This window comes from Papio anubis, chromosome 11, assembly GCF_008728515.1.
Source record: "Papio anubis isolate 15944 chromosome 11, Panubis1.0, whole genome shotgun sequence".
Taxonomy (NCBI): domain Eukaryota; kingdom Metazoa; phylum Chordata; class Mammalia; order Primates; family Cercopithecidae; genus Papio; species Papio anubis.
Genome location: NC_044986.1, coordinates 59,393,594 through 59,415,698, shown reverse-complemented (window position 1 = coordinate 59,415,698; position 22,105 = coordinate 59,393,594). Strand labels below are relative to the sequence as shown.

At 37.7% G+C, this 22,105-nt stretch overlaps 1 protein-coding gene across 15 annotated transcripts in view; it reads left to right on the top strand.

Moving 5' to 3' along the window:
• Positions 1-22,105, top strand: part of JMJD1C (jumonji domain containing 1C) — a 365,523-nt gene that overhangs the window by 293,884 nt on the left and 49,534 nt on the right. For 11 of the 15 annotated variants that reach the window (XR_004176957.1, XM_017963005.3, XM_017963007.3 and 8 more), the window contains 2 exons: positions 17,960-18,065; positions 20,920-21,044. Coding sequence is in view for 12 of the 15 variants with exons in the window: in XM_031652223.1 (XP_031508083.1) it covers positions 17,960-18,065; positions 20,920-21,044 (231 nt within the window). In the remaining 3 variants the exon portion in view is untranslated. Of the gene's footprint in view, positions 1-3,151; positions 3,375-17,959; positions 18,066-20,919; positions 21,045-22,105 lie in introns of those variants that run through there. The other 4 variants (XM_017963006.2, XM_021944022.2, XM_009214856.3 and 1 more) reach the window with 2 other exon arrangements.

Below are 22,105 nucleotides of genomic sequence, written 5' to 3'. Positions count from 1 at the left end.
TCTGAAACACTTCTGGCTCCAAGCATTTGGGATACAACCTGTATTTGTAATTGCTCTACAGAGACCTCAGTGAAGGAAACAGATGGACTCAAATAGGTGTCATAAAAGACTAAGTCACAGGGCAAGTCTGACAAGTCTTGCTGATCATTCCAATTTGTACTGGATTGTATTACTTCTCTCTGAGAAAATAGAAGTATGGTACTATAGTTCATTTATAGGTTTATCATTTCCATAGCACTGTGTGCTAAAAGTGAAAATCAACCCAAAAAAACTTTGATGTGGTATTAATTTGGAAGTCATATTCATTGCACTTTATATTGAAAAAAAAAATTTTTTTTTAACTGAGTGTTAGGCTGGGCACAGTGGCTCACGCCTGTAATCCCACCTCTTTGAGATGCCAAAGCGGGCGGATCACCAGAAGTCAGGAGTTCGAGACCAGCCTGGGCAACATGGTGAAACCCTGTCTCTGCTAAAAATACAAAAATTAGCTGGACATGATGGCAGGTGCCTGTAATCCCAGCTACTCGGGAGGCTGAGGCAGGAGAATCGCTTGAATCTGGGAAGCGGAGGTTGCAGTGAGCCAAGATCGCGCCATTGCAATCCAGCCTGGGGGACAAGAGCAAGACTTCATCTTAAAAAAAAAAACAAAAAACAAAAAACAGTGTTTACTCTATATGAATTAATCATTGACACTATTGTGTATATATACTATTTCAATATTAGTTGTTTTTTAAATATATATATATATTTAGAGACAGGGTCTCTCTGTGTTGCCCAGTCTGGTCTTGAATGCCTGGCCTCAAATGATCTTCCTGCCTCAGCTTCTCAAAGTGCTGGTATTACAGGCATGAACCACCACGCCCAGCCTCAGTATTAGTTTGTGCATAGGAATTTTCAGTAGAATACTTTATACAAGTATATAATTTTACTTCTTTTTTGTTGAACTCCCTCCCCAGCTTCCCAGGAATTTTTTACTTCTTAAAGCTTGGGTTGTGCTGGAGGAATATTTTCAGTTACTACTTTGGAAAATATTAAATAGTTCCCAGGCCTTCCTGAGTTTGTTTCAGTTTAAGTTTGAGGAAGCTGCAGTTAGTAAATTGTGGTTGGCAGATTCTGTAAGCAGGTGACTCAGTAGGTTAAACTCATGATGACTCAACTGTGTAAAAGTTATGCCAATAAATAGCTTGAAAGAAAAACTGCCTTCCAGACTTTTGAACTGCCATAAAAAGTTCAAAACTATTATTAAAAGTATCACAAAGAATATTAACGTGTGTCTTTACAAGGAAACACATTTTTCTTCAAGTGGTTTTAAAATGTTTTCTTAATTTATCTGATTTTTTTACTCTGGTTATTCTGAGAGGAGAGGACCTTATACCAATGACACTTAGCAAATTGTAGTTAAAATGCAGGAATATTACAGGTCTGGATCAAGTTTATTCAAGGGAATATTGTTATGAAAGATAGGTTTCAGTTGGGTGATCAAAAAACCCTATTAGTAGTTATTTTTAATAATAAAGTAGCTAGTTAATAGCTGTTAATGTAACATTGCTGTAACTGAACAAGTAAAGATATGTAGTTGTTTGATGTGATTTGATGTAATAGGACATGTATATTAAGATAGTATATCCAATTCCAAAATTACTCTTGAGGATTTTCATAAATTATATGGTCTGTTTATGATATCCATTTTCAATCTTGGAATACCATATTGTTCTAACCTGGTTTTAATTTAGCTACGTCATTTTCTGTTTTTAAAAATAACAATAAAATAATTGGGTAAATTATGTAATCTTCCTTTTTATGTGACCATATTCCTAATAATGTAGATAAGTTATTGAAAACCTAGCAGAGAGTATTCAAAATTTTGATTATGCAAGCGCATGGATGGGGAAAAGGGTATGTGGGATGTGCCTTGACATTAGACAGACCTTTGCTGATTTGCCTTCTAGCTGTGTGATTTTGGAGAAATTACTTAATAATATCAAAATAGCCAGAGGTATTGTTAGGATTAAATGAGGTTAATCTTTGTGAAAGTGCTTCTCGTTCTAATTTTTAAAAATCTTTTAATTTACAGTGGCAAGTAAATATGCTTAACTCTTAAATAGATAAGTAATCTTTCTGAATAATAGGGAATTGACTGAATTTTGGTTTTGTGTTCATGTTGATTTTCTTTCTTTCTTTTTTTTTTTTTGAAACCGAGTTTTGCTTTTGTTGCCCAGGCAGGAGTGCAATGGTACGATCTCAGCTCTCTGTAACCTCTGCCTCACGGGTTCAAGCAGTTCTCCTGCCTCATCCTCCCTGATAGCTGGGATTACAGGTGCCTGCCACCATACCCAGCTAATTTTTTGTATTTTTAGGAGTCAAGGGGTTTCACTATGTTGACCAGGCTGGTCTCGAACTCCTGACTTCAGGCGATCCACCCACCTCAGCCTTCCAAAGTACTGGGATTACAGGCATGAGCCACCACACCCAGCTGATTTTCTTAATTTGCTATTTATATTGGCAAAATACTTATAGAATAAGGAATGTAGTCCTCTATCTAGCACAGTATCCGAAACGCTGCATCGAGTTTTTAAAATAAATATAAAAGGTATTTTACCTGGTGCTTTTTAAGTTAAAAGTTTGTTTCTTAAATATGTATATTACTTTTTTTTTTTCCTAGAATGTTCATCATCAAATACATACTATGTGGTATGTTTCTGCATACCACATCTGTTAAGTAAAGAAAATGTATGCCCTCTAGCTAAGTTAAATTTGAATTTTATGACTTAGTTCATGAAAAATGTATTACAGAATTAAATTTTTATTTTTATGATTAGCAAAGGTTTTATAAGAATTTCATTGAGTAGGCTGGGCGCGGTGGCTCAAGCCTGTAATCCCAGCACTTTGGGAGGCTGAGACAGGCAGATCATGAGGTCAGGAGATTGAGACCATCCTGGCTAACACGGTGAAACCCCATCTCTACTAAAAAACACAAAAAACTAGCTGGGCGAGGTGGCGGGCACCTGTAGTCCCAGCTACTTGGGAGGCTGAGGCAGGAGAATGGCGTGAACCCGGGAGGCGGAGCTTGCAGTGAGCCGAGATCGCCCTCCTGCACTCCAGCCTGGGCCACACAGTGAGGCTCCGTCTCAAAAAAAAAAAAAAAAAAGAATTTCATTGAGTAATACCTGGTACAATCAATGTCATACTAATAGAATAGCATTTATTTTATTTTATTATTATTATTTTAAATGAGGGTCTCACTATGTTTCCTAGGTTAGTCTTGAACTCCGGACCTCAAGTGATCCACCCGCCTCGGCCTCCGAAAGTGCTAGTATTACAGGCATGAACCACCACGCCCAGCTTAAAATTGCATTAAATAACTCGTTCTTTTTGTAAGCCTTTAACAATATTTCTAGCAAATCTAAAAGTTTAAGTATTGACATGTTAAAAGGTTTTTTTATAGGATAGGGAGGGGTTTTTGTGTGTGTGTGTGTGTTTGTTTGTTTTTTAGACAGGATTTCTCTTTGTTGATCAGGCTGGAGTGCAGTGGTGTGATCATGGCTCACTGCAGCCTCAACCTCCCAGGCTCAAGTGATCCTCCACGTCAGCCTCTCAAGTAGCTAGGACTACAGGCATGCACCATCACACCTGCCTAATTTTTGTATTTTTTATAGAAATGGGGTCTCAGGCCAGGCGCAGTGGCTCGAGCCTGTAATCCCAGCACTTTGGGAGGCCGAGACGGGCGCATCACGAGGTCAGGAGATCGAGATCATCCTGGCTAACATGGTGAAACCCCGTCTCTACTAAAAAATACAAAAAACTAGCCGGGCGAGGTGGCGGGCGCCTGTAGTCCCAGCTACTCGGGAGGCTGAGGCAGGAGAATCGCTTGAACCTGGGAGGTGGAAGTTGCAGTGAACTGTGAGATCCGGCCACCGCACTCCAGCCTGGGTGACAGAGCGAGACTCCGTCTCCAAAAAAAAAAAAAAAAAAAGAAATGGGGTCTCGTCATATTGCCCAGGCTGGTCTCAAACTCTGGGCTCAGCGATTTGCCTGCGTCAGCCTCCCAAAGTGCTGGGATTATATTTCGTTTGTTTCCAGAGACTCTAAACAAGAGTCTGTCATGTTACCCATGCTAGACATTTTGTAACTCTGGATCTCAAGTGATTAAGTCCATATTTTAATGTGAGTATTTAAAAGAATGCAAAACGTATTTTCACTTACTCTGTGTCATTACCAACAAAATTTTTAAATTAGCCAAGTTTCTATGGAGTATGCTTATCATTTTTAACTATCAGATTATATTGCATTTTTTGTTGCAACTTTGTAACAAAGGAAATTAGTATGAATAAATTGTTGGCATCAGTCTTTTTCATCTTAAATGTAGTTTCTTTTTCTCATTATAAAAGCAAAACATGGCCATTACAAAATAAAAAACTTCCATAAAAATACATAAAAGCATAGCAAAGTAGATTATTCATAACTCAGCTAAAGAAATTACTGTTAATATCTGTTATATATCCTGGTGTGTGTGTGTGTGTGTGTGTGTGTGTATGGAGATATATGTATATAAAATATGTATATATGGAGATATATGTAGTATGTAAAATCTTTCTAGTTGGAAAAGTAAAAGGAATGTTTTTATGATTCTATTTGTGATCATTTGAGCCAAGATAAAATATTTTTAAAGCTGTATCCCATTGCTTAAGTAGATTTCCTTTGGGGCATATTTTAATTCCAGGACATAAATTCTTACAAATATAATGAAAACAATTATATTAAAATGCCCTTGTATTTATCATTAATTCTCTTTTGTTTGCCTAGTATGTTTTAATGTGACTATAATTTGAGATTTGTTTTTTTGGGTGTTGTTAGACATGAAGTTTAAAAAAATTTTTTTAAGTCTTTTCTAAGAGTTGAAACGACTATACTCTTTTATCCTTAGGGAAACATGATTAAGTAAATCAAGTTATTAATATGCTGTGAAGAGTTTGAAAACTGGTGCTCAATTGAGTATTTTAGTTTATGCAGGTTAATTGGACACATTTTTAACAATAAAGGATTAAACTAAAATTGTGGCAACCTTTTGAGCATTGAGATTTCATTAAATTGTAGTGTGTTTGCTTGTTTGTTTTTGTATTGATACTTTTCATGAAAGCCTTCAGGTCAGAGTCACTTTTCTAGATCAGAATGTCAAAATTAACTGAGAGAGACTGACTTAAAATATTCAGTGGAAGTAGACAGAATTGTAGTTTTCTTTTTTACTTTAAATGAAGTTTGCAGTAACATTTGAGTTCCCAAGAATTGTGGTTTGACAAAAATTTGAACAGAGGAAAAATTTACAAGTAAGCAGAAAGTGAACTTTGAAGTTAATTTAATGGTGAATTTATATATACCAAGTAATGAAAATGACACGGGAATGTTATTTCATGTAATCATATTTCAATTTGAAAAATCATGAGTCCATAGAAACATCATAGAACTTTGTACATAAAATGTTAAAATCTTGAGGCTTTAAAATTCAGGACCCTTTTACCATTTTCATAATTTCTCATGACATATACTTCTCTTAAACTTTATCATTTCCTCCTTAGTAATTAATGATATAAGTAGTTGCAAGCAGTGCCAAATGGATGTTCCAAGGAGAGAACCCTGAAATACTGGATATATAACAGTGGGTTGCTTATAGCAACAACAAACTTCTAGGTAGATTTCTTAGGACTGTGAAATGTTTTTCCTTCGTAACAGTTAATGTTCTTGTATCAAGCTGCAGGTTTTAGTTATACTCATTCTCTGAAATGAATTATTAACCAATATCAGTTTTACATTTTTCATTTCTTTTCATAGATAAAGGTAAATTATATTGTTATTGTAAAGGACTAGATGCATTTAAAAAAAAATTTTAACATTCATGTGCTTAATAAAATTTCTTTCCTGAAACTTTTAAACAATTTTAAAAGATCAGTGGTTTTTTAATCAGGACAACTTTGAAAAGATGAACTTGTTCCAGAAAGGGGATGACTTCACAGTATAGTAATGTATTGAGAAGATGATAGTTAAGACTATGACAAAAAAAAAAACTTTAGAAGAAGCAGTATGAAAATAAGCCCTTAAGGGTAAAGGAGACCAGGTGCTGTGGCTCACGCCTGTAATTCCAGCACTTTGGGAGGCTGAGGCGGGTGGATTACATGAGGTCAGGAATTCGAGACCAGCCTGGCCAACATGGTGAAACCTCATCTCTACTAAAAATATAAAAAATTAGCTGGGCATGGTAGCGGTGCCTGTAATCCCAGCTACTCGGGAGGCTGAGGCAGGAGAATCGCTTGAACTCAGGAGGCGGAGGCTGCAGTGAGCTGAGATCACACCATTGCACTCCAGCCTGGGTGACAAGAGGAAGACTCTGTCTAGAAGAAAAAAGTGTAAAGGAGATAGTCTATTTTCTTGTTTTATTTTATTTTATTTTATTTTATTTTATTTTATTTTATTTTATATTTTTTCAGACGGAGTCTTGCTCTGTCGCCTAGGTTAGAATACAATGGCACAATATTGGTGCACTGCAACCTCTGCCTTCTGGGTTCAAGTGATTCTTCTGTTTCAGCCTCCTGAGTAGCTAGGATTACAGGTGTGTGCCACCATGTCCAGCTAATTTATGTGTTTTTAGTGGAGACGGGGTTTCACCATGTTTCCCAGGCTGGTCTTGAACTCCTGACTTCAAGTGATCTGCCCACCTTGGCCTCCCGAAGTGCTGGAATTACAGGCATGAGCCACCGCGCCCGGCCTGTTTCCTTGTTTTATATAATTGCAGTTCATGTAGAACCCCTGCCACCTTTTGATTCCATGCAGATTTCAGGATTGCTCATTGATTTCTATAACTAATTAGTGTTTTCTGTTGTATTTGGCAAGAAATTCTTAAGGCCACCAGGCTAATTGCAGTAAGTCATTGCTTCTAAAGCTTGCTTTGTAAAAAGCTAGGCTTAATTGCCATTGAAGTCAGTTTTGTTCTCTAAACTGACAGTTTACCCATCTTATTTAGAAAATCAGAGTAATCGGCCGGGCGCGGTGGCTCAAGCCTGTAATCCCAGCACTTTGGGAGGCCGAGACGGGTGGATCACGAGGTCAGGAGATCGAGACCATCCTGGCTAACATGGTGAAACCCCGTCTCTACTAAAAAATAACAAAAAACTAGCCAGGCGATGTGGCGGACGCCTGTAGTCCCAGCTACTCGGGAGGCTGAGACAGGAGAATGGCGTGAACCCGGGAGGCGGAGCTTGCAGTGAGCTGAGATCCGGCCACTGCACTCCAGCTTAATTCTGATTTGCATGCATTAAGGTCTTGCTTGCATAGTTTAAGGTATTTTGGGTGGGGGTTTGGTGTGTAAATAGTGTCCCAAGTGGTTGGCTCTAAAATATTCGTGTTTGGAATGTATACAGAGAATCAAGAGGTTCCTTAAAAATTATAATAACTTAAAATTCTGCCTACAACTTAAAAATTTAACAATGATGATAAATCTGGTAATTTTTAGATTTTATTATATTATGTGTTGTACAGAATCACATCACCAAAATTGACAATACAGACTCAGAATTATGTTAGAAATATTTAGAAATAACATTTCTTTAACCTTATGTGGTAGAAAGCCTCCTTTCTCCCACTAGCATTTGGAGACAATTTTGTGGCAATATGTGGTGGTCAAATTTTTTTTATGTTTTTTGGGACAGTCTCACTCTGTCACCTAGGCTGGAGTATAGTAACATGATCTTGTCTCACTGCAATTTCTACTTGCTGGGTTCAAGTGATTCTCATGCCTCAGCCTCTCAAGTAGCTGGGATTACAAGTGTGTGCCACCACACCCAGCTAAATTTTTGTAATTTTAATAGAGCCAGGGTTTAAATAACTACCACTGTGAATGCAACTTAAAGCTCTTAAAGCTCCAATTGTATTTACAGTTATCATTTTATGAAATGGACAAAACATTTAGCTCTTAGATCCTGTAATGTTTGTGGAGCCTTCTGCATATTATATAAGTTAATATGGTTCTTAAATTCTTTTTTTTTTTTTTTGAGACGGAGTCTCGCGCTGTGTCACCCAGGCTGGAGTGCAGTGGCGCCATCTCGGCTCACTGCAAGCTCCGCCTCCCAGGTTCACGCCATTCTCCTGCCTCAGCCTCCGAGTGGCTGGGACTACAGGCGCCCGCCACCACGCCCGGCTAGTTTTTTGTATTTTTAGTAGAGACGGGGTTTCACCGTGTTAGCCAGGATGGTCTCGATCTCCTGACCTCGTGATCCACCCGCCTCGGCCTCCCAAAGTGCTGGGATTACAGGCTTGAGCCACCGCGCCCGGCCAGTTCTTAAATTCTTATGATTAAATGTTGATGCTGTGAAAACGAATGGTATTCAAAACTGGTAAAAAGTGCAGAGTAAAGAAGTGGTAGTATTTTTTTGAAACAGAGTCTTTGCTCTGTTGCCCAGGCTGGAGTGCAGTGGCTCAATCTCAGCTCACTGCAACCTCCGCCTCCCAGGTCCAACCGATTCTCCTGCCTCAGCCTCCCAAATAGCTGGGATTACAGGCATGTACCACCATGCCCGACTAATTCTTGTGTTTTTAATAGAGACAGGGTTCACCATGTTGGCCAGGCTGGTCTTGAACTCCTGACCTCAGGTGATCCACCTGCTTCAGCCTCCCATGCCTGGGATTATAGGCATGAGCCACTGTGCCTGGCTTATTTTCATTTTATGTGTAGACAAAATTAATGATTTGCCCATGGACATGCTGGACATTGTCTTTAAGGTTCACTTCAAGTTACCAATTCCACTTAGGCCTCAATAGCTGATGAATATGCTTACCAGCATGTTAATTTTTAGGAAAAAAACTAAATCCATTTCGGATTTTTAAAAACAACCTTTTACTGAAATTGCTTTCTTTTCATCAGCGTGGGATCAAAATCATTCATCACTTTGTTTTGTTTCTAAATAAAGATAAAACTCTAATGCAAAGAATATTATTTGAAAGCAAAAATGTAATAATTGTAACATTAAAATGTTGGTGTTTGCTGTTTTCCCCTGGTACAACAATCCTGTTTTAGCCAAAAAAAAAAAAAAAAACATCATTCTGATTTTCTGAATGTCACTTCCATTTCTAGACTATTTCCAGTTATAATAAATGAAAATAGAGTTTTATTGTATTTACTACTTTCATCACTTCTATTCAGAAACTAAATTTATCTCATGTAGTTTCAGAATGTAAATAATTTAGAAAGACTAAGCATATTGTATATTATCTTCTTGATTATATAAATGAGAAAAGAATTACATGGATAATATAAATTGTTGTCCTATTTCCTCCTACCATCTCAATTTTTTTTTTTTCTTAAACTGCTCCTTGTAGAACAGGGCTACCCTTAGGCAGTGTGCCCAGAGTAGCCCCATCCTAATCTTTATGTTTAATAACGTTTTGGAAAGATAGACATTTTATTGCTTTAGTTTAAATGATAGTCTGGATTCTAGACATCCGAATTAACCACAACTAATCAAAATGATGGAATTTTGTATACAGAGACTTCATTACCCCTGCTTTTAATTATGTGAAAGCTTTTAATATGTTTCTTTTAAAAAAAAAAAAAAGTATTTATATTTATACCCACACCCGTCCCCACACACGCACACACCACTACATAGACAGCTTAAGAGATTAATCTCTCGTGTCCTTAATAAATCAGGTAAAGACTATAATATCTCTTACTTTTCAATGCATATACTCATTTTTACTTTACTTGGGAGCCCAGAGAAGATGGTGGTTCCAACCTCTGTATGTAATAGTCATTGACCTAAAGGAGGAAATCTTATCTTGCAAAGTAGATAATTTTTCTTAAATTATCTACATTAAAATCAAGTATACTGTTATATTTGGAAGGCTAAGCATTATCCAGAATACATCAGGGAAACTCATTTACTTGTGAAAGTTTAAATAATATATTTACCTTAAGATATTTTTGTCTTTACTGGTGAAAAGGATTTAGTATTGATTTAATTTCCTGTGCTCATGATTGTATATAATTCAAGCATTTGTGGAAATAAGAGTTTGCAGTCAATTAGACCAAATTGCATTAGTATATTTAAAATTGTATTTGATACATGATGTAGAAGTTTTTAATCTTGCTTCATACTGGTGGTTTTGTTTTGTTGTTTTTAATCAGGAAAAGGCAAACTACAAGCTAAATCCAGCTTGCCTCTTGTTTTTGTCTTTTCCTTTTTTACTTTTTTAGAGACAGGATCTTTCTCTGTCACCCAGGGTGGAATACAGTGACTATGGTGATCATACCTCATTGTAGCTTTGAACTTCTGGGCTGAAGGGATCCTCCCACCTCAGCCTCCTGAGTAGCTAGCATTAGAGGTACAAGCCAGTGTGTCCAGTTACTTTTACATTTTTAAACAGTTGAAAAAAACTCAAAAGAAGAATATGTCATGACAACTAAACATTCTGTGAAATTCAAATTTCATAGAATGCTAATATAGAAACATTTATTGGAACATAGCCATGCTCATTCATTTATCTGTTTTTATGGTATTTTTTAGCTACTTTTCTGCTGTAACAGCAGGGTTGAGGAGTAGTGACAAATGGTATGGCCCACAAAGCCTAATATATTTACTTTCTGGCCATTTACAAAAATGTTTGCTAGCCCTTATTATAAATCATGAAAATACATGGAAGCCTTCACTGGTACCTTCATTTAGTTAACTGCATGTGGTATAGACAGCTGTGCTTTTTGAGCACCCCTGTAGCAACTTTCAAACTTCATAGTCTTCCTGTCTCAGCAAATCCTTATTAACAAAATGGATTCTTTTATAAATTAAAAAGATGCGGTGTGGTAAAAATTAATGTCACTCTTGTGGACTTAACATTCATGTTTTAAAACTGTTGGCCAGCAATCTCAGGAATCTAAGAAGAAGCGACTATTTGTAGTTTTGCTAAACCATGAATTTATGACTGGTGAAACTGGTGTGGCAAAACATGTTCAATCACCTGATATTCAGGATATAAAATAATTGCTTTTATGGTAATTCTTATACTATCAAAGATGGTCTTTATGGAGAAATTTATGTAATGGAATGGAATTTTAAGAAAGCACACTGGATGTTACCACAAAGATCAAGGGTTTTATAGCAGAGGGGAAAATCATTCCATTAATAAGCCACATATCAGTATCAATTTGAAAGTGAGCATTCAGTCATTATCTATCCAAAATTGTCCAAAGGAGGAGAAACTGCTCCAGTTTTGTGATATTTCTTATATCCTAAAATGGAAGTGCTACTCTAGACATCAGTTGAGACTTTAGAGCAAATCTATTACATTATTAAGCCAATCTTCTCTGTCACTTAGAAATTAACCACCCTTTGTTGGCTTTTTGTCAGCAGTCAAATCAGACTATGTGTGACATAAAGAATATATTTCTTGAGCTGGCAAGGAGCATTCTGCCTTATTATCTTAGGAAATGAGTTATGTTTATTTTTAACACTTTCATAATACTGGTGTCATTAAACCTAACCAGGCATATCTGAATATTTTAGTGTTGTGAGCTTATATTTTATACTACCCAGATGGTTATTTTTTTCTTTCGAATTAAATAGAAAGTCCATAATCACTTAAAATTACGTTAGTACAGTAGTCTGTCAAAATACACATTCCAGCCTGATTTTAACCTTTTCTTTGAGAGTCTTACTCTGCCACCCAGTCTGGAGTGCAGTGGCACGATCTGAGCTCACTGCAACTTCTGCCTCCCAGGTTCAAGGGATTCTCCTGTCTCAGCCTTAGTAGAGTAGCTAGGATTACAGATGCGCGCCACTACACCCAAATACATTCTTTTGTATTTTTTAGTAAAGTTGAGGTTTGGTTTCACCATGTTGGTCAGACTGGTCTCGAACTTGTGACCTCAGGTGATCCACCCGCCTTGGCTTCCCAGAGTGCTGGGATTGCAGGCATGAGCCACTGCACCCGAACTGATTTTAACTTTTTTTTTTTTTTTTTGGAAACAGGGTAGTGTTTTGTTGCCCAGGCTGAAGTGCAGAGGCACAATTATAGGTCACTGCTGTCTTGAATTCCTGGGCTCAAGTGATCCTCCCATCTCACCCTCCTGAGTAGTTGGGACTACAGGTGCACACCCCACCATGCCTGGCTGATGTTTAAATTTTTTATAGCAATGGCATCTTGCCATGTTGCTCAGGCTGGTCTTGAGCTCCTGGACTCAAGGGATCCTCCCACCTAGGCTTCCTTGAAGTGCTGGGATTATAGGTGTGAACCACCACACCTGGCCCCATTATTCCCTCCTGTACACATGAAAAAATACCTGCATTTTGATCATCCAGATAGTCATTCAGCACAGTGTTAACCTAGAAAAAAACAGCATTTGGGTATTTTGTAGATCATGACTAAGGTACATCACCAAAGTGATGTTTCTTCTCTTTTACACTTTCTGATTATAAGATTGCATGAGTTTGCCACCCTAAGTCTCCTCTCTTTGATAAGTATTTGACTATTTCTATATATGGAATGTCACATAACCAGTGTTAGAAGTTTATAGAAAGGTATCTTCTACCCATTGTCTTTCAGTTCTTTGCTTTTGAGTCAGTCTCACTTTATAAGATAATGTTGCCTTTTACCCCTTACATATAAAGAAATGTGTCAAAATTTAAAAGGTAATGATAGTAAGCTTTCATTTCTTTTTTTTTTTGTTTGAGACGGAGTCTCGCTCTGTCGCCCAGGGTGGAGTGCAGTGGCCGGATCTCAGCTCACTGTAAGCTCCACCTCCCGGGTTTACGCCATTCTCCTGCCTCAGCCTCCCGAGTAGCTGGGACTACAGGCGCCCGCCACCTCACCCGGCTAGTTTTTTGTGTTTTTTTAGTAGAGACGGGGTTTCACCGTGTTAGCCAGGATGGTCTCGATCTCCTGACCTCGTGATGCGCCCGTCTCGGCCTCCCAAAGTGCTGGGATTACAGGCTTGAGCCACCGCGCCCGGCCGCTTTCATTTCTTTTGATTGTGCTAATGAGAGAGAGTGTATGTTGCGGGGGTCCGGGGGCGGGGGGCAGGCAGGGGTGGAGAAGAACCTGAGCCCTGGAAGTCACAGAACTAGGTTCACATATCAGCTCTGTCACTTCCTGCTTGTAACCGTGAGCCTCTCTGAACATACTATGTATTTCAGCTCACAAAGTTGTTAAAACAATTGATACTGTATGGAAAGCACCTAGCACAGTTTCTGCCATAGTAAATGCACCATTAGGTTAGTTTTTGTTTGTTTTTTGAGATGGAGTCTCACTCTTGTTGCCTAGGCTGGAGTGCAATGGCACCATCTCAGCTCACTGCATCCTCTGCCTCCCGGGTTCAAGTGATTCTGTGGCCTCCGGCCTCAGCCTCGCCAGTAGCTGGGATTCACAGGCGTGTGTTGCTACCCCTGGCTAATTTTTGTATTTTTAGTAGAGACAGGGTTTCACCATGTTGGCCAGGATGAACCCCTAATCTCAGGTGATCCACCTGCCTCAGCCTCCCAAAGTGCTAGGATTACAGGTGTGAGCTACCATGCCTGGTCTTATGTTAGCTGTTTTTCTGTATCAGTACATTAAGGTGTCTGATGTTCAATTAGAGTTCATGTCTGTCTTTGCAAAAGGGGGAACAACACACAAGTGAATGGTGTACTCCCAGACCTCATTTAAGATGTTTTTTGAACTTTTTCTGTGTTCTGTATATGTTTCTAATAAAGCAGATCTTAGTGAACTGATTTTTTTTCCATTTGTCATTTGCTGGAGGTTATAACTAGTAGCTCAAATAGGATACAGTTTATGCAGGAGGAGGAGTTCACAGAGGGTCCTGTCTCTTCACTTAGTGAGGTGACTTGTATTTGAAAAATTAATAGGTATTAGTTATTCAAGATAAAAACTATATATAGGTAACTACTTATAGTTACTGTCTTTAAAGTGTGAAATGTGAAGACTGTGCCATTAAGCGGATTTTTTTTTTTTTTTTTTTTTTTTGAGACAGAATCTCACTCTGTTGCTAGGCTAGAGTGCAGTGGTACGATCTCGGCTCACTGCAACCTCTGCCTCTTGGGTTCAAGCGATTCTCCTGCCTCAGCCTCCCTAGTAGCTGGGATTACAGGCACCCGCCACCACACCCAGCTAATTTTTGTATTTTTAGTAGAGATGGGGTTTCACCATGTTGGCCAGGATGGTCTCGATCTCCTGACCTCGTGATCCACCCGCCTCGGCCTCCCAAAGTGCTGGGATTATAGGCTTGAGCCACCGCGCCCGGCCCGTTAAGTGGATTTTTAATCTCACACAAGCTCAAGGCACAGCTGAAGACCTTTTAAATTCTGTGAAAGATAGTGGGTATTTATAGCTAGTTTGTAATTCCAGACCCTTAATTTATCTTATCTGTAAGTCAGCCTTGTTGACTGTATCTAACATTTAGCACGTGTACAAAATTATTCAAGTCAGTAAATATATTTTAAAGAAAACTAATTGACTTTGTTACAAGATTTGCTCATTTAACCTTTAACAATCCTCTTTAAAATAGGAATGGTGATGTAACAGAAATTCCTGTAACTTACAGAGTACTATATGTAGATGAGGGGAAGCAGTTCAGCAACAACAATGCCGTCATAAATCAGGCAGTGCATTGGGATACTTTAATTAACCAAGTAGTTCACATCATTCAGTACTCAAATGTCATAATTCAGAATTAGATGTTTTAAGAAAGCTAATTTTTGTACATAAGAAAAAATCTTATTAAAACATTTAATAAGATAGAAAAAGAAGGAAGTATTAGTAACTCTCCTTTATAGATGAGATTGAGAGACCAGAGTTTGAACTTACATAAAGTCGTATCAGTAGAGGGACTCAAATTAACAGTTTTTAATGGTATGCTATTTCCACTAGAAAATTAATGGTTTATTGTTGGAAAAATATTTGTATGTTGTTTAATGATCTTGGAAATACAGCCCATTATTTTAACCTGTTGAAAAAATATTTATAAGGCTGGGTGCGGAGGCTCATGCTTATAATCCCATTGGGAGGCCGAGGCAGGTGGATCAAGAGGTCAGGAGTTTGAGACCAGCCTGACCAACGTGGCGAAACCCCGTCTCTACTAAAAATATAAAACATTAGCCGGGCATGGTGGTGGGCACCTGTAATCCCAGGTACTCAGGAGGCTGAGGCAGGAGAATCTCTTGAACCCAGGAAGCGGAGGTTGCAGTGAAGCAAGATTGCACCACTGCACTCCAGCCTGGGCGACAGAGTGAGACTCCGTCTCAAAACAAAACAAAAAATATTTATAAATAAATGTTGAAGAAATAGATTATATATCCTAGTAGGTATAACTTGTAAAATTTCAACATAGGCAGCTGGTTTTATAGCCCATTATTTTAACCTGTTGAATAAATAAGATATAAATAAATAAGTTATAAGTTGTAAAATTTCAACACAGGCAACTGGTTATATAAACTGTACTTGTCTGCAAGGTGTTGGCAGTGCTTCTTTAAAAACAGTTTATAGCCAGGCGTGGTGGCTCACACCTGTAATCCCCGCATTTTGGGAGGCCAAGGTGGGCAGATCGCTTGAGTCCAGGAGTTTGGACCACCCTGGTCAACATGATGAAACCCTGTCTCTACTAAAAATACACAATTTAGTTGTGCGTGGTGGCGTTCACCTGTAATCCCAGCTACACAGGAAGCTGAGACAGGAGAATCGCTTGAACTTGGGAGGGGAAGATTGCAGTGAGTCAAGATCATGCCCAGTACACTACGGGCTGGGCAAGAGTGAGACTGTCTCTGAAAATAAAACAGCACAGAAAAAACAGTTTATAATTCCCTATATTATGGAAAAGGTATATGGACGTTTATGTATGGAAGTTTTAAAGTGACAGAAATTTTAAAAGAACTTGCTGTCAGAGATATCTGAAATTAGTAATGGTTTTCCTTGTAAAATAGTTTTCTATGGGCCGGGTGTGGTGGCTCACGCCTATAATACCAATACTTTGGGAGGCCGAGGCAGGCAGATTACCTAAGGTCAGGAGTTCGAGACCAGCCTAACCAATATGATGAAACCCCGTCTCTACTAAAAATACAAAAATTAGCCAGGCGTGGTGGCATGAGCCTGTAACCCTAGCTACTCGGGAGACTGAGACAGGAGAATCACTTGAACCTGGGAGGCGGAGGTTGCAGTGAGCTGGGACCACGCCATTGCACTCCAGCCTAGGCAACAAGAGCAAAATTCCATCTCAAAAAGAAAAAAAAAGTTTCCTATGTTCTGTTTGTTATAGACTAGATTGTCAGCTGATGTGCATTAAGCGGGTTAGAGTCTGATAGGACTTTCTAAGTGTCCACTGTATTATTGAGGGGTTGCAGAGAAAAGAGATTGCTAGAAAGTTTCTTTGCAAAGTAAAGAAAGACATGTTAATGCCCATTTTTTTTCCTTCCAAAATGACAGATTTTGCCTACTTATTTGTATGACATTTTTTCATTCTAGTATTTTCTTCTGCTATAAAGCAGTACTTCTATATATTTTCCAAGGAACATAGTTAATTTGAAGGCCCTTACTTTGTCCTGTTGGCTTTCACTATGTTTAGGTACATATCAGATAGAATATTTACCACAATGTTACTCTAAAAATACAGAGTAGTGCCTTAAAAGCAGTATGAGAAGGAAACATTATACCTGGATAGACTTTGAAGAGTGAAGTATGACCTACTTGATTAGGGGTCCTTTTTTATTTTTTACACTTCAGCCACCTTTTGGCTTTTCGAAGTTGCCAAATTGTTTTTTATTCATCAGATATAGTTCACTTAGTTTAGCTCTTTTCTATTCACTGATTTCCATGATCTGCCTGTCCACTTTTTTTTTTTTTTTTTGAGACAGAGTCTCGCTCTGTCACCCAGGCTAGAGTGCAGTGGAGTGACCTCGGCCCCACCTGCCGGGTTCACACCATTCTCCTGCCTCAGGCTCCCGAATATCTGGGACTACAGGCACCTGCCACCACACCCAGCTAATTTTTTTGTATTTTTGGCAGAGACAGGATTTCACCGTGTTAGGATGGTCTCGATCTCCTGACCTCGTGATCCGCCCACCTCGGCCTCCCAAAGTTGCTGGGATTACAGGCGTGAGCCACTGCACCTGGCCCTTCCTGTCCACTTTTAAAATAGCTGCCATTTGACAGTGCTGGTCTGTTATTCTTCCCAGCTACTCTCGTGTTACTGCAGCTGATCTCAAATGCAGGAGCAGCAGAGGTACTTTGAGAGAGAGAGAGAACAGAATGTCAGAGTCCAGCAAATTGTGGGAAATCGTGTGATTGTGTGATTCACATCTCCAATGAGAGAGAATCAGTTGTTTCTATGTCTAGATCCACCCTGTTATAAGAGTAATACCATCAATAATGTATTTTTGATTATCTGGATGCTTTGGCGCTAGTATCAAGAAATAAAAATTTTAGCAGTAAAATTACTGGTCAGATGACTGTGAGTAGAACTTAATTTGATGACATTTAAATTAGAACAGAATAAAAGTAGTTTCAAACTCTAGAGGTTAAGTATTATGGGAAGGTCAGTAAGTCATCTGTGTATATATCAGCATTAAAATGTTCACCTCAGTTCTTCTGCCAACACCCTTAAATGACCTGATGTTATTTGATTTGTATATTGCTTCCAACAGTGAATCCCTTAAAAAGATGACGAATAAGGCTATACTTTAAAAGTTAGAAAACACATTAATTTCAGATTTTGACTTTAGGACATTGTTGTCAAGTGTCAAATCTTATCACAGATTAATTTCTTACGCTCTTTTGTTATACAGTTGCCAATGAACTATAACTCATGAATTTGTGTTTTTGGTACATTTAGATCAAAGGAATTTTCTTCAGTCCTTAGAACGTATAGGAGGGAAAGTCTGTAACATTAATGGTAGGAGAGCGTAACATGGACCTTTCTTTTAATCTATAATTCTAGGACGACATAGACAGCCTAAACCCAGTTCTCAGGGACAACCCGCAGCTTCACGAGGAAGTGAAAGTCTGGGTAAAGGAACAAAAGGTTCAGGAGATTTTTATGCAAGGTAACTATTTTGAAGTTATGCATTAAAGTTTTTTGGATCTAGGCAACTTATCATATTTGGTTTTGGTTATTCAATTGTGTGCAATATAAATAGAAGGCCCAGTCCAATATTTTGAGTTATATATATCCAGGAAAATAATAGCAGAGTCATAATAATTTTCATAGAAAGTTGATAATTTCACAAGTTTATTACCTTATTTGAGCTAAATGCCTGTCATGAAATTACAGCCACACACAGGTGTTTTGTTGACAGAAAACTGCATATTATGGAATTCTTTAGGTGTGTCTTTCCTGGAGAAGGAAGCATTGTTTGCAGTAGAGGGTTGCCCACAGCCACCATTTATTTCCTTTGAAGAATATTCTTCGTATCTGGTAAAAGTGGCCTATTTCATCAGTGCACCTTTTTCAGAAATTTACTAATCTTTTGTTTCCTTTGTTTAGTATGTTAAAACATGTGACCTTCGAACCAGTGGGGTTTGATAATTTTTAGCAATGCCCATTTCTGTCAGTAAAATCATGTATTGTCAATACAGGCTTTTTGGAAATTGAATGGAAAGTGAGACAATATGGCATGAACAGTTGTCGAATGTCTTTGCGAATGGAATTTTGTTGTTAAATTCCCATGTTTATCTCAACCGTCAACTTCCATGCCATTAAGCATCAAGAGAGAATCCCAAAGCTGTTTGCTGTATATGGGCATGTACAGTAGTGGATCATCTACATATTTAATTCTTCCTAGGTTAAATATTCTTTAAACTTTTCTATGGAGAATTTCAAACACATACAAAAATGGAATATTTCAGTGAATCGCCTATCTCCCAGCCCCAATAACTATCAAATCTTGGCTGATCCTGTGTTGTCCATACCCCCTTCTATCAAATTTCAGACATCACCCTATTCTATCCTTTTTTTTTTTTTTTTTTTTTTTCTGGCTCTGCTGCCCAGGCTGGAGTGCAGTGGCCAGATCTCAGCTCACTGCAAGCTCGGCCTCCCGGGTTTATGCCATTCTCCTGCCTCAGCCTCTCGAGTAGCTGGGACTACAGATGCCCACCACCATGCCCGGCTAGTTTTTTGTATTTTTTAGTAGAGACGGGGTTTCACCGTGTTAGCCAGGATGGTCTTGATCTCCTGACCTCGTGATCCGCCCATCTCGGCCTCCCAAAGTGCTGGGATTACAAGGCTTGAGCCACCGCGCCCGGCTCTATCCATTTTTTAAAACAAAACATGCTGAAACATTATTCTGAAAAAAGTAATAGTTTTTAAATTTTAAATAGTAGGTATTGTAAGTTTTCATTTGTCTTACAAATGTCAAATATTTTAACAGGTTTGATTTGTTTTTTTAAAATCAAGGGATTCCGAAAAGGTCCACACATGGTGATTGTTTGGTACATCCCCTTTGTTGCTCTTTTTGTTACCTTTCCTTGCAATTAATTTGTTGAAGAAACCAGGCAAATAGTATAAAAATAATATTTTGTTTCTGCATTGTATCCTTAGAGGAGAAAAGATTAAGGGGCAGTATAGTCCCTATTCATTCTATGCAGAATTGTGTGAGGCTGACTCTAACCTATGTTAAGTAGTGGGAACAAACCAGTGTGTAAACTGTTTGTTAATGGGAATTGAAAACTGATCATATTTGAAGTTACTCTATAAGCATGTCCTATATTATTTAGAAAAAGTAATACAAAGTCTTATTCTTCAATAGTTAGAAAAGACTGAAGTTTATATAATTGATATGGCTACTAAACTGTTTACGCATCACCTCCCTTAAATTATAGCCAGTCAACATCTTTACTTTTCTCTAGATGAATGTATTAAATTTACAGGTCATATGGAATACTTTCTACAGTTCATTGATTTATATATATATTTTTAAAGCTGGCAAAGGATTAATTGTTGAATCTGTTGTAACTGTAGAAGAAAGAACATCAGAAAAATAAATTCAGTCCCAGATCTTTGACTTAAAATTTTACCTAATCTGTCAACCTCTCATTTTCTTGATTTTTGTAAAAGGGCTAACAATACTTAAGAGAGAGAATTAAATAAGCACTTGAAAATTTTGAAAGCACTTTGTAAATTATTAAGGTACAGCAGTTTTTTCCCTTTCAGTTCTTTGTTAAAGTATTTGATACCATTTTAATACCTGTGAATTAAAGATCATTTTCATCTCAGTATCCTCTTCTGTAGAGTGACTTGTTTTATTAGACATATCTGAATATCTGTAGATAAATATCTTTAATATTTAATTTTTAAATTTTCTAATGGATATCTATACAAGAATATCCTTTGAAAAAGTGAGTTTAACACCAAAGTGTACCATATTTTGTTAAAAATTTTTAGTGCTGTATGTATAAATTCACTTAGCCAATCTCTTTTTTAAGACATTTAGCAGCTTTTCCTGGCTGTTATAGCAAATCAAAATTTGTAGTTGTTTATGGTAAAGTTTTGGCAACTGGAAGACTCAAACAAACATCAAGTTGCAAGTTAACCTTCCTATTTCAACCATGGAAGTCAACTTCCGCAATCTTACTAAGTAGCTTTGTGACCTTACTACATTCTACACTATTGTAACTTTGCATTTTGAACTGTTCTCTTACTAACTTGTGATCCTAGAAACCTTCCTTCTCTCTTATTTTATTTCTGTTGAATCAGGAAGTATGTAGGTCTAGTGCAGTGTATATAGTAACTTCAGAATGATTCATTTGAAAGGATATTTATTTACTTCTAAAACATTTTTTTGAAAACTGATAGTTGGATATATTACTGTTATACACTAGCTCATGTTTCTTCTAAAAGGCAGTTATTAAATGAAAATGTCTCCATTTAAGATATTTCTATTTCTTGTGTTTTTTTTTAAGGTCCTTATTCCTTAAATGGATACAGAGTGAGAGTATATAGACAAGACTCTGCCACCCAGTGGTTTACTGGCATAATTACTCATCATGATCTCTTCACCCGCACCATGATCGTTATGAATGATCAGGTAAATAGTTCGACTGATATTTTTGTAGAGATTTTAAAAGTTCAGATCGTCTGTGCCCCCCAAAATACATCAACAATTTGATACTAAATAATTTTTTTCTCTATGGTTTTTGGTCCTGTAATTCTAGTAAGTTTAAGTGTATCTGATATTTCATAGAGGTCATTTCAGGTCATAGGGAGACAGTGATGCTCAATTTATTTCAACACTGATAAAATCAGTTCCTAAAATAGAGGCATTAAACTCTTTTAATTGATTAGTCTTTTCAAAATCCTTAGATCAGCTAAAATTTTCTTTCTCAGAGTTGCAGTTTTTCTGTCCCTCCAGTAATAAAAATGTTTCCCAAATCATTTCTTTTCATCAGTGAAAACTTAAACACAAACGCTACAGTTCTTCTCACATCAGATGTCAGTGTTGGTATGCTCAATTAAGTTTTATGGTGAATCTTAAGGATTATAGGTTTCCTATGGAGTTTCTTTGTTTTGTTTTGTTTTGTTTTTGAGATGGAGTCTCGCTCTGTCACCCAGGCTATAATGCAGTGGCATGATCTCAGCTCACTGTAAGCTCCGCCTCCTGGGTTCATGCCATTCTCCTGCCTCAGCCTCCTGAGTAGCTGGGACTACAGACACCCACCACCACACCCGGCTAATTTTTTTGTATTTTTAGTAGAGACGAGATTTCACCATATTAACCAGGATGGTCTGGATCTCCTGACCTCATGATCTGCCCACCTCGGCCTCCCAAAGTGCTGGGATTACAGGCGTGAGCCACCGAGCCCGAATCCTATGGAGTCTTAAGTACCAGTCTGAAAGTCTTGAGATTTCAGGTTTTTTTTTTTAATACAAAAAGTATTCATTTTTAAAGCTGTTGTTTATGTAGAAAAAAATATTTATACCTTCCTGCCTGATTGGATTGTGGAGATTATCTGATAGAGCTCTTTTATACACAATTCAAAGTGAATACTTTGGTTAAAATGTAGATAAAATGTTAAATAAATGTTATTCTTTCATTGCGTTTGATTTTTTTCCCTAAAACAGTGACAAACTTTTACCTCTTAAAGTAGA